Below are 15,740 nucleotides of genomic sequence, written 5' to 3' on the forward strand. Positions count from 1 at the left end.
ATATTTGTGTGGCAAGCATTTTAGCGACTGAGCCATCTCTCCTGCTGTTATTAGTTACGTGGCTTGAAACACCATTTCTTCCCAGGTCCCATCTCTGCTGAGAACGCCCCCTCAAGACCCAGTTGCATCTATCAGATGGCCTATTTAACATCTGCAGTTGGGTATCTAATTAGCAACTCACACTTAACGAAGCTCCCCGGGCTGGAGATGCAGTTCAGTAACAGAGTATACGCTCGGCACATAAGGGGCCCTGGGTTTCATCCCCGCAAGCAAAACCGAGCCCCCCGTCTTCACCCTGACCTTGTACTGTCAGTACGTAACAATATCACTCCTCAGAACCTAAGGCAAAACGTATCACCCGACTCTTACTTCTCTCTTACCTTGAACCCAGACCACCAGCTAGTTCTAAGTTCAAAGTAACTCTAGAGATGGGTGTCCTGGTGCTCGCCACCATTTTGTGCCTGGACAACTGGAGTCACCACGGTGAGTCCCCATCCCTTCCTAGGTCTACTTTGTTTGTTTGCTTTGGTTTTTGAGACATGGTTTCTCTGGGTAGCCCTGGATGTCCTGCAACTCACTTGGTAGACCAGGCTGACCTCAAACTCACAGAGATCCTTCTGCCTCTGCCTCCCGAGTGCTGGGACTAAAGGCGTGCGCCGCCACTACCCCGCCTTAGATCTACTCTTAACATAGCAGCCAGAGTAACTTTGTTCAAACAGAAGTTCTAACATATCGCTCCTCTGCCCACCTCTTCCCTCTCCAGACCCACAGATGGCTTCTGATACTGTTTAGAAGTCCTGGTCCTGAGGAGTCTTTCAAAGCCTACTCTCACACTAAAGAGCATGTCTGGTCTTCGTCCTAGTCCCTGGGACAGAAGTTCCAAGCTCTAAGGACCTCAGAGCGAGAAGAGTAGCTTTGTTGCTCATGCTAGATCCACAGCTGGTTTTTGTTTTTGTTTGGTTTCAATTTTGCTTGTTTGAGACTGTCTCATGTAGTCCAAGATGATCTGAACTGGCTATATAGCTAAGGGCAGCCCTGAACACTTAATCTTCCTGCTTCTACTCCTCAAGTGTTGGGATTAAAGGAGTGTGCCATTGGGCCAGCTCCACACCTGGGTTTATGCTAGGGAAGGCACTAGACTAAGCTGAGGTAGGAAGGCTAGAGGCTGCAAACTCAAGTGTGTAACCCCAGTAAATACCCCAGCCACTCAGGGTCCGAGCAGCATCCAGCTAGTGAATACATGACTTTATGAAGGATGTTAGTCTTGATTCCTCAAGCAGAGGACACAGCAGCTCCATTCGGACCCTTCTCGGATCTCCACCCACAGATCTCTTTGAAAACTCGAAGTATAGTACTTTTCTGAACTCTGTGAGTCATTTGTCCAAGTATCAAATCCATAAGGGTCAGGGGAACTCCTAAACTTGAGCTGAGACTGCCATGTGAAGTGCAGGGAATCTTAATTGGAATGTGCTGTTCGCCTTGTGAGATCTGCCCTAGTTCAGGGTGATAAGGGTCAGGAATGAACCATGGTCCTGAAGACTTCATTACTTGCACGTTGTACTTATGCACTCATGCCTCCACCCACTGCATCCATTACTAGTTCTTCCCTTCAGTTCACCATGTTAGTTCTTGCTCAACTATAACGGGCACATTCCTGCATCATACCTGTTCCTTTCTGTCCTTTGGACCTTTTCTAAGTTGTCGTCGTCTATGTAAGTTCTCCAGCCTGTTATGGTTTGGATCTTATGCATCTTCCCAAAGCCCACGCACTAAAGGCTTAGCTCCAGCCCATGGTGCTGCTGGGAGACGGTGAGATCTTTAGGAGGAAGAGTCTAATGTCAGGAAGTAAGATCATGGCAGGTAAGGCGATTGGGATTCGGCTCTTTCCTCTCTCCGCTTCCTGGCTGCTGTGAGAAAAGCAGCTTGGTTCTGCCACACACTCTCCACCACCATGTTCTGCTTCATCAACAAAGCGATGGGACCAAGCAACCACAGACTAAAGTCATGAGCCATTCTGTCCTTATAGGTTGCATAAATATTTGTCACAGCCACAGAAATTTGACTGACTTAAACTGTAGACCAGCCTTGCCACATCCTAGACTCTCCTCTATTGTTTTATTGTTCTCCATGACCTTTACCATTATCCAATGTATTCTTACTGTAGTTATTAATTGATCTACTGGATCTTTCCTTTATAGATCCAAGATGCAGGCATTTTCTTTCCTCATTTTAGTTATTACTATCAACATAGCACTTAGAAAATAGACCTGGACATTTAAAGCATTAAATGGATAGACTAGACTGTTAAAGCTTGCCTTCTGTTCTTTTTTTAAATTGTTTTGTTTTCTTGTTTGTTTTCTTGTTTGTTTGTTTGAGACAGGGTTTCTCTGTGTAACCACCCCACCCCAGCTGTCCTGGAACTCACTCTGTAGACCAGGCTGGCCTCAAACTCACAGAGATCCACCTGCCTCTGCCTCCTGAGTGCTAGGATTACAGGCATGCACCACCACTGCTTGGTAAGAAGTTTTATTGATCCACTTCTCATTCAAGTGGGTGTCCAGAGCCAGGCGGTTATTATGGAATATTACTTTAACTATGTAAAGATGTATTACCTTTGTTTATGTTGCAGAATATTACTTTAACATGTAAAAATGTGTTACCTTTGTTTATGTTGCAGAATGTTACTTTAATTATATAAAGATGTGTTACCTTTGTTTATGTTGCAGAATATTACTTTAACTATGTAAAAATGTGTTACATTTGTTTATGTTGCAGAATATTACTTTATGTAAAGGCATGTTACATTTGTTTATGCTGTATTTGTTTAACGATGTAAAGATGTGTTTCTTTGCCTGCCTAAGGCACCTGATTGATCTAATAAAAAGCTGACCGGCCAATAGCCAGGCAGTAGAAGGACAGGTGGGGCTGGCGGGCAGAGAGAATAAGGAGGAGGAGGAGTCTAGGCCTGAGAGAAGAGAGAAGGAGGGAGGCACAGAGGGAGAAAGAGAGGGAGACACCCGGGCCAGCCAGCCATGGAGGAAACAGGAAAAGTAGGACATACAAAGTGAAAGAAAGGTAAAGCCCTTAGGCAAAACATAGATGAAGAGAAACAGGTTAAACTAATTTATAAGAGCTAGTGGGACAAGCCTAAGCTAAGGCCGAGCATTCATAATTGGTAAGTCTCCATGTCTTGATTGGGGAGCAGTTTGGTGGTTCAGAGAAAGCCTGCTACAGGCGGCAGTGGTGGCGCACGCCTTTAATCCCAGCACTCTGGAGGCCGAGGCAGGCGGATCTCTGTGAGTTCGAGGCCAGCCTGGGCTACAGCATTAGTTCTAGGACAGCCAGGATTCCACAAAGAAACCCTGTCTCAAAACACCAACAAGAAAGGTGGGTGTCCAGAAAGGTGGAAGCTATCTCCAGATGTGGACTCGCAGCACAATGCCCAGGACCACCCCGTCCCCAGGGAGGACTTTACAAGAAGTTCAGCCTTGGTCTTGAGGCAGGCAGAAGTGGGCTACCTTCTGCTCTGCCACCCTTGAGCAGCTGCCTTTACACTGTGCCTCCCATAGATGGAAGCGTAAGTATTGCAGACATGGTGTGTTTGTACACAGGGAGGGGCCAGGTCTGTACTGCTTACTTTCTTATCTCTAGATGCAGCATTGCCTGTTCTCGAGTTCAAATCTTATGAAGGAATTCTTTTTTTAAAGATATTTTATTTTGTATACAGCATGTATGACCAGAAGAGGGCACCAGATCTCATTACAGATGGTTGTGAGCCACCATGTGGGTGCTGGGAACTGAACTCAGGACCTCTGGAAGAGCAGTCAGTGCTCTTAACCTCTGAGTCATCTCTCCAGCCCCCTGAAGGAATGTTTTATGTAGTTGTCTCAGTGAATCCTAATATCCACCATGAAAATTCATATCATTAATGCCATTGCACTGATGGAAATGTAGAGGTGAAAAGAAACTTAAAGAGTATGCCGATGGACTGCCTCACAGCCTCAGCGCTAGCACTATGAACACATACAGTTAATTCGTGTGAGCCTTGGTATTTTTTCATCTATAACATATGGCAGTAAAGACTGGATGAACCACGGTATATGAAGTGCTTAGCCTTGTACATGTTATGTAGACGAAGCTATTAGTAATAATTATGATTATAAATTGACATGAAACTTCACCAGCCCTTTTATCATCAACACCATGGTTCTCAGATCACATTAAGCTAGCAAACAGTTAAGCCTTCCCCTGGTGGAACGGAGCACATGGTGCACCCAAAGGAACAGCCACCACCCAACCCGGCATGAGTCCTCTCAGTCGTCCATGGCTGATCCGAGTGGACCATGTAGGGAACAGGAGGCTCAACCCACACTGCTATTCTTCAGTTCCCTGTTGACACTCAACCCATCCTACTCCCCAGGCCTCTCCATGGGCCACCTTTTCAGCTCTGCTCCCCTTCCTCCCTGAGCAGTGATCCGGGAAAAGCAAAGGCTTTCTCTACCTCCATGGGGCTCACTCACCAGTCTCAAGGAAGGTGATGCAGAGAAAAGGTCTCCAGGCTGCCCCAGGCTTCCCTGAGCCACGACATTCCCAGACACAGAGCCCTTTATCCCTGAAAGGGAGCAGCCAGGCAGAAAGACAAAGGCCATATCTGATTCCAATGGGGGTGAAGACCACAAAGCTGGGGTAGGGGAGCTTACAGAAGGGGCCAAGAAAAGGGCTGGGGTGAACTGGAGGAGGAGTGGGGGAGGGGCCGGGGTGAACTGGAGGAGGAGAGGGGGAGGGGCTGGGGTGAACTGGAGGAGGGAAGGGGGAGGGGCTGGCCTCGGCGTTCCTACTCTTCTCCCTGTACGGGAGGGTATACGGTGTCACGTTCACATTCCCAAGAAACTTTTCATGCAGGCTCTGCCCCCAGATACTCCAGTGTGACTCACTCTCACAGCCCCGTTATGTACACAGCATCGGATTCTTCCTCTCCTACCCTCAAGACAGGCAGTCCGTCCTTCACAGGCAGAAGACAAGAGGAACCGAGAGGGGCAAAGGCCAAAGCAGGCCGCCTGCCTGTGTGCCCCCTGGCTGCTGTCCACCTCCTTCCCTACAGAGCCGGGAAACTGTCCCAGCTTCCAGTGATGAAGACTGTAGTGTATGCAGTACACAGACTGGCTCTTAGGAGGGATTCAGTGAACAGCAGAGTGGTGTGAAGGTATGGGAATTATTAGGGAGCTCCAATCCCATAAGCTCTCCTGGTCTCTTCGCTCTCCTACTTCGCCTGAGGAAGCCAAGGCCATAAGTAACAGAGGAGAGTGATGGACAAGCTTGTGGGCCCAGGTGAAAGATTGCCAATAGTCTACCTGCCTCCCCAGGAAACGGGAGGGGAGAGGAGGGCACAAAGGTCAGCCTGACCCCATGCCTGGACCCTCTGACCTACAGGTCACCTGGCAACCCTGTTCGGTCGCTCCCCCATCTGAGTCGTTTTCCCCAGGGGAAGAGCCACAGGTCACTGTCACGAGCTCCTGGTGGTCTGGATCGCCCTCCGCTCTCAGGGTTGTGAGAGGTTGTCCTCGCTCTCTCTGCCCTCACCCCATGCATGCTTTCTTTAACATCGTACGCTGGTCGTGCGGGACACTGCCATTCCAGTAAACCTTGGCTCAGGTGTGTCTTCATATGAGTACAAGCTGGAGCCATGACCCGGCAGCCTCTGCAGGCCCTGGTCCTCTTTCCCATTCTCCTCACTTCTTCCCCTTGTGAGGAGGTTGGCCGGCCACGCACGCTTCACTACACTGTCAGGCCATTTTGTGTCTGTCCCTGCTGCCGGATGCAGGGCGGGAGTCCAGATCTTCCTCTATGCCTCAAGGCTGCACCCAGAAACTGGCTTACAGAAGGGGTCAGCTTGGTTAAGGGAGCAAAAGAGTGAGTGAGTGAAGGAAGGAAGGACCTTGAGGATGACATCAGCGCCCCCCCACCCCCACCCCCAGACCGGAGCAAGAGCAGAGGAACCTTCCAGAGGGAAAACATGCCCGAGAGACTCAGTCCCATACTCCCAGCAGGAGAACCTCCTGAGCATCAACTGTCGCTCTTCTTGGAGCTCTGCTTTTAAGCACATCAACAGCCGTGAGGAGATGGCATGGTTGCCAAAAAAACAGAAACCAAACACATCAAAACAAACCAAAAAAAACCCATAACAACATTACCCACAAGTGACAAACAGACTTCTCTCTCAAGAGCAAGCCAGACTCATTCCCTGCCTCTGGGACCTCCCTCAGAGCTCAGTACACGAACACATGTAGCAACCTCTAGGCCATCTGGAAAGGACGCCCTGAAAGAGGCAATTCATATCTCATAGGGCCAGGCAGTTTTTACATCTTCGGCGTATTCACACATGGAGTGAGGAGGAGCAGAGAAGAAACGTGCTAAGCCACGGGGTCTCTCCTCCAGGCCCGTGATCAGGGATCACGCACGATCCGAGGGGGCGCAACCCAGCCCAGCTTGAAGACTGGGTGCAGCGGCAGAGGAGAAACTGAGCACACTGCCCTACGGAGGCCCACTTTTCCTGGGTCCCTATCCCCCTGCCCCAGCTTGCCGGGCTCCGACATGCCACCTCATCCCACCTAGCCCTTGCGACTCTCATATCTTCTGACCCAGTCACAAGCCAATGCTACCGTCTCATCCACTGGCCACGTGGGGGAACAGGGGGGCTTTAAAGAGAGCAAACAGCACATGATGTGCATCCAGAGATTTTACCGCTGGCAATTTGATACAGAGAACTAAATGAGAACAAGGCTGTGGGGTCAGCAGAGGTAAAAGGATTTCCAAGCGTTTCCACTTCCCACTCTCACAGACAGTTCCGAGGCAATCTAGATCCAGGCATTGTCAGCAAAGCCCAAGCATTTATAATGCAAGACCAGGCAGCCTGAGCTTGGGAGGGGAGAGGACGCTTCAGCATCAGACGGGATGACAGGGAGGTCACCTTGTCCCACTCTCCCTTCCCAATCTGAAGTCCCCGTCCAGCATGTCCAGCATGTGGCCTGCAGGCTCCTCCTGAACCTGACTGCAGGGCTCACTCCCTCATGAAGCAGCGCTTTCTTTCTGCGGACAGCTCTACTGTTAAAAAGCAGTTCTTTACGGTCAGTGGGATACTGCCTCTCTATCTTAGGCTGGGGAGTGTTCATGAAGGACCTACTCTGTGTTGTGGTTCTAGATTCTGAATTGGTGAACAAGACAAAAGTCCTTCCTGGTGCTCATAGCTAAGGGCCCATCTACTTTAATGCCCCTTCCACATGACCCAAGATTTTTTCCTGCCCAGACCCAGGCAGAGAGATGGCAAGTCTGAGAAGAGATTCCTGAGAAACCTGGTGGGCACAGAGCCACACCCTCATCAGCTAGAGCCACCACCAGCGGCTGGCGTGGCAGTCCTGCTCTAGCTCTAGCTGACAGAGTAGATTTGACTCCTGCTGAGGAAGAGAGTTCAAGTGGCAGGGGGTCAACTCTAAGGTACTTAGGCCCTACTCTGGGCCCTGGGGAGAGGTCTGGGGACAGAGACTAGGTGCTACCTGAGAACCCCAAAGGGAACCTATGTGATGGGGAGCACTGTGTAGTCCACGGGAGGGTAATGCTTTCTTCCCTGGAAGAGGGCCACATCCTGAGTTTAAAAGGAGAGATGAGACATGATGGCTGACAAGAACCATGGTCACTTACTGTATAAATGTATACCAGGCATTCTGCTAACTATTTCATGAAAATAAATCCATCTCATGTTTACAATGCCTGGAGAAGGCAAAGGTGGCTAACTACTTTCACAAATGGAGGACCCCAGCTGGGCATGACTGTTAGGATCCTGCCCTCACTCCTCTGGGTCTGACGTCTTACATCATCAGCTGGCACTGATGACTACGTACCCACTGCATGGTCACGCAATCCCCGCCTTAAAAAGCCGGACACGGACTCTCTCTCTCTCTCTCTCTCTCTCTCTCTTCTCTCTCTCTCTCTCTTTTCTCTCTGCTCTGCTCCACCCCCCCCACCCCCCACCCCCCCCCCCCCCCCCTCCTTCCCTCCCCCACCAGGCCTGCCCCCCGCTTCCCTCCTAATAAAGCTCTAAAAACTAACATTGGGTTCTGCCGTGGCCCGTGACTTTTCTGCTGGTAACCAGCGCCACCAAACAGGGCCGTTTTACTATCAATGATGGCTCATGCCTGTGATCCCAGCTTGCAAGAAGATTGCTGTAAGTTTGAGGCCAGCCCAATACTAGCAACTGCTCTCTGAGTGTCGCTACATGGGGTAGGACAGGCACCATGGCCAAGAGATGCAGGGGGTCCCCCAGGGCATAGCTAAATCAGACCTTAGCAGAGGCCCCACTGTAGTTTAAGGCAGATCTACCTAGTGCCTCAGCCAGATAACAGCCACCCAGCCCACGAGCTGGACACCCTCACTCCCATTTGGTGTCCTCTTTGGTCTCTCCTGCAGAGTCTTCTGTAGACAGCTTGTTCTCCACCCCAAATCGTCTCCTCTTTCCCCTTTGAAGTCAGGGAACAGGGATGCGCTCTGCTATTGGGATACCTTACTCACCTGCCAGCCCAGCTTCTTGCTCTAAAATGGAAGACCCACCCCCCCAATAGGCTGACCAAGATTATGCCAGTCTCTGTCGGTAGGACTCGAAAGGGTCCACCAAGCCCCTCATCTTAGGGACTGTGCTTTATCCTAGGCAACTCACACCATCCAAAACCCATGAATTCCCCTCCACGGAGTCTGCTATTTTCCTTCTCGTAGACCCTGTCTATCTGGAGGGCTCCAGGAACCCGCCCTGACTGCTCTCACTCACCTACCCCCCCTTCACCACCCATCCATCCATCCAGGACATCCAGCCCAGTGCCTGCTGTTAGCTGAGTATCAAGCATGCCTCTTGTGCTAGAGTACTGTAAGTTTTAATACCGTAAAGGAGCCTTGTAGTCTTCATCCCAGAGTAGCTCCGTGAACCTCCTAAACTGCCTACTCTCTGATCTACAGTACCCGTCTAAACCAGCTGCACTAGGAAATATGCCTAGAACAATGCATGAGTGGCTGAGCAGCTTGCAACCCCTCACTATGAGTCTATGCTCCAGGGGGTTTGCTGGGCAGTGTGTGTAACTCTTACTCTCTAATGTGTGGAGCCAAGACTCGAGATTCCTTCTACATCGGAAAAAAACAAACAAGCAAGCTATTGGGATCCTTGGGATCCCTAGGATCCCTTGATCTGACTGCGCTTTAGGGAAGCATCTCTCAGAATCTTGGCTCAGAATATCTGTCAGGGTTTGAAGGCTAAGTGGAAGAAAACTTGTCAGCGCACAAGTCTACCTTTCGGTTTGGTGTAATTCTATAGGATGCTTTGCTTTCTAAATGACTCCTTAAGGGGCAAGAGCACGCCCCTCCAATGGCTGGGCTATGAACAAGATCTACAGAGTGGTACAAGCCTGTAATCCCAGCATTTTAGAGGCTGAGGCAGGAAGATAACCTGAAGTTCAAGGGCAGCCTGGGATTCACAGTGAGTTCCAGGTTAAACTGGACTACAGAGTGAAACCCTATCTCAAAAATAAAACAAACAAACGAATAAAACAAGGCATCCAAATATCCAGTGAGTGGTCTCCATCTAGCAGGGACATGGTCTAGCTCCTTCATCGTGAAGATCATATGAAAGCCTGTGAGATCATGGTAAAAAGAGCCACGGCCAGAGGCCCAGGTTTGGATTTCATATATATCCTCATTTCTCTAGACCTTCTAGCTCAGCCAGAAAGTAGGATCATTAATTCCTGTTTAGCAGACCTCTATGTAAATTAAAGTAAACAGTTCAACGGCAAATAGAATATTCTACAGGGCCTGTTACAGGGAACAGAGAAGGAACTCATAACTTCATTCTCTTCCCCTTGAATTCTCTCCTTTCTCCCTACTGGTCCACGGCCCACTTTCAGTTTCCATTGTAGGGCAGGTTCTTACACCATTCCCAAGCCCTTCTCTCCATTGGTGGAGGACAAATGCCATGGCAGGACTGTCTGAAGCTCTGCTGTGACGACATGTGTGTGCAGGTATGGCCACCGCAGCACACATAATCTGGACCTCCCTCTCTCCGAAGCACACTGCCTCAGGCTAAGTCTGAGGCGGCTGTTCTCCCAGGTTGCTTCTAAAAGAAAAACAGAATCTGGCAAATGGTAAGTAATTGACCCATCAGGAGGATGCTTAGGAGTGCCCCAGACAGGAGACAACGGCGGGCAGCTGCTGAAAGTTACCGCTTCAGTTCTAAGGGCCTGGGACCAGACACAAGCCAGGAAGAAAGGAAGGAAGGAAAAGAAGGGAAAGGCAAAAGCAATTTTTAAAAAGGCAGAAATAAATAAATAAAAGTACACACATAAACACCACACACATGCACACAAACACATGCACACACACCACACCACACATATGCACAACCACCATGCACACACATACATACACATTCACATATACCACACCACATACACACATACACACACACCACACACCACACACATACACACACACCACACACACACACACATACACACACATTCACATATACCCCCCCCACAATACACCGTGTTTATTAACTAGAATATACACATAATTTAAGTATTGGTTTTCTTTCTCCAGCGTGCCTTGATCCCAATCCCTTTTTAAAATGTGTGTGAATACTTTGCCTGCATAATTGTTGGTGCGCGGCATGCATGCCTGATGCTTATGGAGGCCAGAAGAAGGCATAGGATTCCCTGGAACTGAAGTGAAAGGCGGCTATGAGCCACCATGTTGGTGCTGGGAATTGAACCTGGGTCCTGTGGAAGAGCAGCCTGAACCATCTATCCAGCCTGCTTTGATTTTTTTATTAATGAGATAAAAAGAATTTCTTTGTATGTGGTATGGAAAACAAATGTATAGTCTTCTAGCATATCTGGATAGGCCCAAACCCTATCCAGGTCTGCTCTACCTGCCCACGGTGTAGGCCATCCACAAAGACCTCCTGTTCTTCAACACCAAAGGAACAGAAATAGCAAGAAATAATAATTGCTTACACTGATGAACAGCTAAGCACTCACAAATCACTTTCAAATCCATTTTAATTTTGAGCCATGAAATCTCAGCCCTAGGCAGCTGAATCTCAGAGACGCACAATGAATTCCCTGAGTTTTCACTGCTGGTCAGAGCCCACACGCCAGAGCCCACATCTGATTCCTCCCAACAGTTTGAATCTGAAACGTCCCCAGTGGCCCATGCGTTCAAAGTGTGTTCGCTCGTTTGTAGGACTATCGAGGAAGTGGCGTTGCCTTTAGGAGATGGGACCTACTGGAAGAGAGGTGGGTTACTGAGTGAGGACACTGGGATTCTAGGGTCCCTTCTTCTACTGTATTTGCATCCTATCGCCCAGGACATGAGCAGCTCCCTCCGATATGTGCTCCTGCTAGGACAGACTGCCTTGACATAAGCCCAAAAGTAACAGAGCCAGACAATCAAGGACTGAACCCTCCAAAATCCCTATGCTTTACAGTCATAGGCATCTTGTTGTAGCAATGAAAAAAATCAACACTACTGCTACACACTCTCTTCCTGTCAGATCACACTGGAAAGTAAAAGAGCTAGGTAAACAGCAAGGAGAACAGCCTTTCAGTCTGAGGCAATGCTATGATCCAGTTATAAACCTCTGCAATGTGAAGAAGGCCAAGTGCCTGGGTGGACATAGAAGTAGCCTGGAAAGTGTGAAAGGTGAGTCTGTAGGAAACTGAGGCAGCTAAGATAAAAAGAAGAATGACGAAGCTGAGACTTCAGCTCAGTAGTACAACACGTGGCTAGTATGCACGATGCCCTGGCTTCAGTCTCCAATACTGGACACCAAAACAAACCAACCACAGAATGAAGAAAATGGTCATCTCTCTCTGATCGAGAACTCAATGCTACCGGGCCGTGGTGGTGCACGCCTTTAATCCTAGCACTCGGGAGGGAGGCAGAGCCAGCGAATCTCTGTGAGTTCAAGGCCAGCTAGGTCTACAAAGCAAGATCCAGGACAGGCTACAAAAAAGAAAAAAGAACTCAGTGGCGTGGTGAAGAGCTGACAGGAGAGAGGACTGCAGCGGAGAACTCGAGAGAAGGCTGGAACAACTTCCTGGTGGGCTGCTGACAAGAGAGAGCCACAAAAATGAGCTTCTAGGAAAGGAAGAGCAGCCAAACCAACACCCCAAAGCTCCTGCCTGGCCCAGAACTGCAAGCTGTCCCTCCTAAGAGAAGGAGGTGGGGCTCGAGAGATGGCTCACTCAGAGAGTACTTGCTACTCTTGCAGGGGACTGCCCTTCAGTTCCTAGTGCCCATGTCAGAGAGCTGGCTTCAGCTCCCTGGGATCCAACATCCTCTTCGGGCATCCCCCAGCAGCCGCACTTACACGTGCACATACTCACACATAGTTTGTGTGTGTATGAGAGAGTAAATAAATAAAACTTTTACATCAATCAATCAATCTTTACAAAAAATGAAGGAAGTGCTGCTTAATGCATTTATTCAGACTCTCCTCTGTGCCAGATAGAAGCACATAGACAGACCCTCTACCTGGCACAATCCTGGTGGCCCAACTCATCATTGTTTCTCTGCTTTTCTTGCCCCTAACTGGCCCCCCTTCTCAGAGCAACAGAATCCTTGGTCCAACTTCTCAATAGTTCCCAACGGACCTATCCCCCGTTACATACCAAATACCTAATACTTAATTTTCGTCCTATCTTGCGTTCATGTGTTTTGCATATGTGTCATATGTGTGTGTGTGTGGTATATATTGTATGTGGCATATGTGGAGTTCATGTGTGGTAAATATATGATGTATGTGAGGTGTTCATAATGTGTGTGTTGGAGAAGTCTTGCTTATGTAGCCCAGACTGGCTTTGAATTCAGGCAATCTTCCTGCCTCGGCCAACAGTGTTAGGGTTATAGGTATGTGCCAACACACCTGGCTCATTTGTATGTTTATATGGATTTTTCAATTTAGATTTTAATTTTTTACATCTATCTATCTATCTATCTATCTATCTATCTATCTATCTATGCATTACACGTGTGCAAACACCTGCCACAGTGCCCATGTGAACAGAAGACAATTTTTTCAGGAGTTGATTCTCTCCTTCCTCCGTGTGGGTTCTAGGGAGGAAACTCAGGTTATCGGGCTTGGTAATAAGTGCCTTTCCCTGCTGCACCATCACACTGGCCCCTCTCTTTCATAATTCACTGGGTATCCTCAAAAGACAGGAACGTAATTTTTTTCCTCCATGTTTTCGCATTCAATGCACAAGGGATGATCAGTATTCCAAGTTCACAAAGATTCCAGAAGTCACCCAACCATTCAGACTCATTGTACAGGCATCCCTCCCTGCTGCACACCTGCAAGATAGGCACCGTTTTCTGATGGGAGAACCAGTGGCTCCCAAGGAAAGGTGAGGGTAGGGTGCAATTACACTTGGTGTCTCCTGATTGACACATCAACCCTGGGCCCAGTAAGGTGCCCAGCAAGTACCACTGGTAAATCTAGACCAACTTCAGTTACAAAAATTGAATCTGAGCTCTCAAGACCTCAAGGACATTTGTGTGTATGTGTGCATATGGTGGGAAGGAGAACAGAACAAAGGGAAGGAAGCAAGAAGGCAAAGAAATGGAAGAATAAAGGCATCTGCCTGAAAAATGGTGCTGGAAACGGAGGGAAGCTTCGTCCTTCTCATTCTACATTAGGGAAGACATCCCACCACCTGTTTCCCATTACAGCCTTCAATTCCCTTCTCATTCAGGGGACCTGAAGCACAGAGCTAGCTTGCTGATTGATTTAAGTTTAATTCATTTGTGTAATATCCCTATTCAGAGCGATGTCTAATTAACACTTTTGTTGGGGGGGGGGAATAAAACCTCCCATATTCATTAATGAATGGGGGAAGGGAGGAGAAGCTTTCCCAGGCAACAACCTAGAGTCTACAGGGCTGTTTGCCGGCTCTGTCTTAGAGATGTCTTAATGAGACATGTCTTCATAATGGCATTATTGCTCCCTTTGGACTGGAAGAAGCAAATGGGGCTGAGATCAGCCGGGGGAATGGAGAGTCCATGAGTCAGCACCCACACTCACGGCTGGGGACCTGGATTCTGGAAGCCGAACCCAGGGAAGGGGTAACTCTCTGAGCTGCAGAATACAATTCCAAGGATAAATCCACTTCTTCCTGGATTCCTCAGCCTCCCCAGGCTTCTCAGAGAGAAATAATATCATAGATTTGTTTATGACTGCACCATTTGGAACAGACTCTCTATAAATGTTAGTTCAGGAGTCCAGGGAAGCAAAAGGACACCAACGCTATCTCACAGGCAAAGACTCAGAGAAATCGAGGAACTCACCCAAAGTCACAGAGATAAGATAAGCGATGGCTAAGTGTGGCGCCCACATCTTCTGACTCAGAAACCTGGGCTTCTCGGGGAGCAGGCTTGATTGGCAGCTCATTAGACATGTGCTGTTGCTCTCCAGAGGCATTCCTAAAGCCCTGCTGGGGATGAATGCAAAGAAGGCATTAAGGTGTGAACTCCAGCCCCTAGTGATAAAGAACTCATCTAAAATCACCATAAAATCATCTATCTAAGCGTCCAGGGCTAGAGAGACGGCCCAGCGGTTAAGAGTATATATTACTCTTCCAGAGGACCGGAGTTCAGTTTCCAGGACCCATGTCAGGCAACTCCCAACCACCTATAACTCTATAACGCCAGCTGCAGGAAATCTGACGCCTTCTTTTGACCCTTGCAGGCATCTGCACTCACATGCACATATCTACACATAGACACACACGAGTCCACGTAACTTTTTTAAAAATACGTATTAAAATATTGTAAAATTATAATTACAAATTCTATTCATTTTAAAATCATAGTAAGAGTTTAAAGTGAAGATGGAGAGTGACCCATGACACTCAAAGGACTGTCAGAGGGGCCGATGGCCCTCCTGTAAGATTCAGCAATGTGGGGTTTATCTTTAACCATGCTTTCTTTCTACTCTGGGTTCTAAGTGTTCATCTGAGTGACCTCTGGTGACCTGATTACCCTGCTCAGGCTTCTATTTTATGCCTGAAAAAGAAGACTCATAAACCACGCTTTGCCCAACACATGAGGATTTGTTGAGGTCCAATATGCATAAACATATTGTAAGAAACAGTGGCCAAAAGACGATACAGAACAGGACCTGTTTTCACAGCTCATCAGTCTGCGCTTGAAAATTTTTGTACCCGTGTGCATTAACTCCTGAAAATATAAATTAAAATCTCACAAGAATACTTCAGCCCTCAGGTTACACATTTTTACACATATAATCTCCCTCAATGCTCTGGGCAGTTCTGCGCGGTAGAGATAATTTTCCCAACTGCATATGAGGCACGGAGACTGAGCACACTCCGATAAGTCGGCCAGTGTCAGCTATGTGACTAAATATTCGATGGTCTAGGATTAAAATTCTTATCTTTCTGATTTCAGAGCCGCAATCTCACACCTCCCTACATTAATTATAGATGCCTAGTCTATCTTAAAAGCTCAATGGTAAGAGATGAAAATGGTATATGTTGAAGAATAGATTTCACTATATTGCTACCGGTGTGTTTATGTGGGGGGGTGGGGATGGGGCTGAAACTTTCCCCATAGTTATCTAAACATAGGACTCCTGTAACTATTTGCCTTACAACCAATTCAACTGTCCACTGGCTGCCCAAAGAAAA

The 15,740-nt window shown here is 48.1% G+C and overlaps 1 protein-coding gene across 4 annotated transcripts in view; it reads right to left on the bottom strand.

Moving 5' to 3' along the window:
* Kirrel1 (kirre like nephrin family adhesion molecule 1) overlaps positions 1–15,740 on the bottom strand; it is a 96,027-nt gene that overhangs the window by 47,134 nt on the left and 33,153 nt on the right. For 3 of the 4 annotated variants that reach the window (XM_037206730.1, XM_037206729.1, XM_028860461.2), the window contains exon 2: positions 14,383–14,528. In XM_037206730.1, coding sequence (XP_037062625.1) covers positions 14,383–14,515 — 133 coding nt within the window. In that variant the 5' untranslated portion in view covers positions 14,516–14,528. The remainder of the gene's footprint in view (positions 1–14,382; positions 14,529–15,740) is intronic. The other variant, XM_028860462.2, reaches the window with a different exon arrangement.

Source organism: Peromyscus leucopus, chromosome 6 (genome assembly GCF_004664715.2).
Source record: "Peromyscus leucopus breed LL Stock chromosome 6, UCI_PerLeu_2.1, whole genome shotgun sequence".
NCBI lineage: Eukaryota > Metazoa > Chordata > Mammalia > Rodentia > Cricetidae > Peromyscus > Peromyscus leucopus.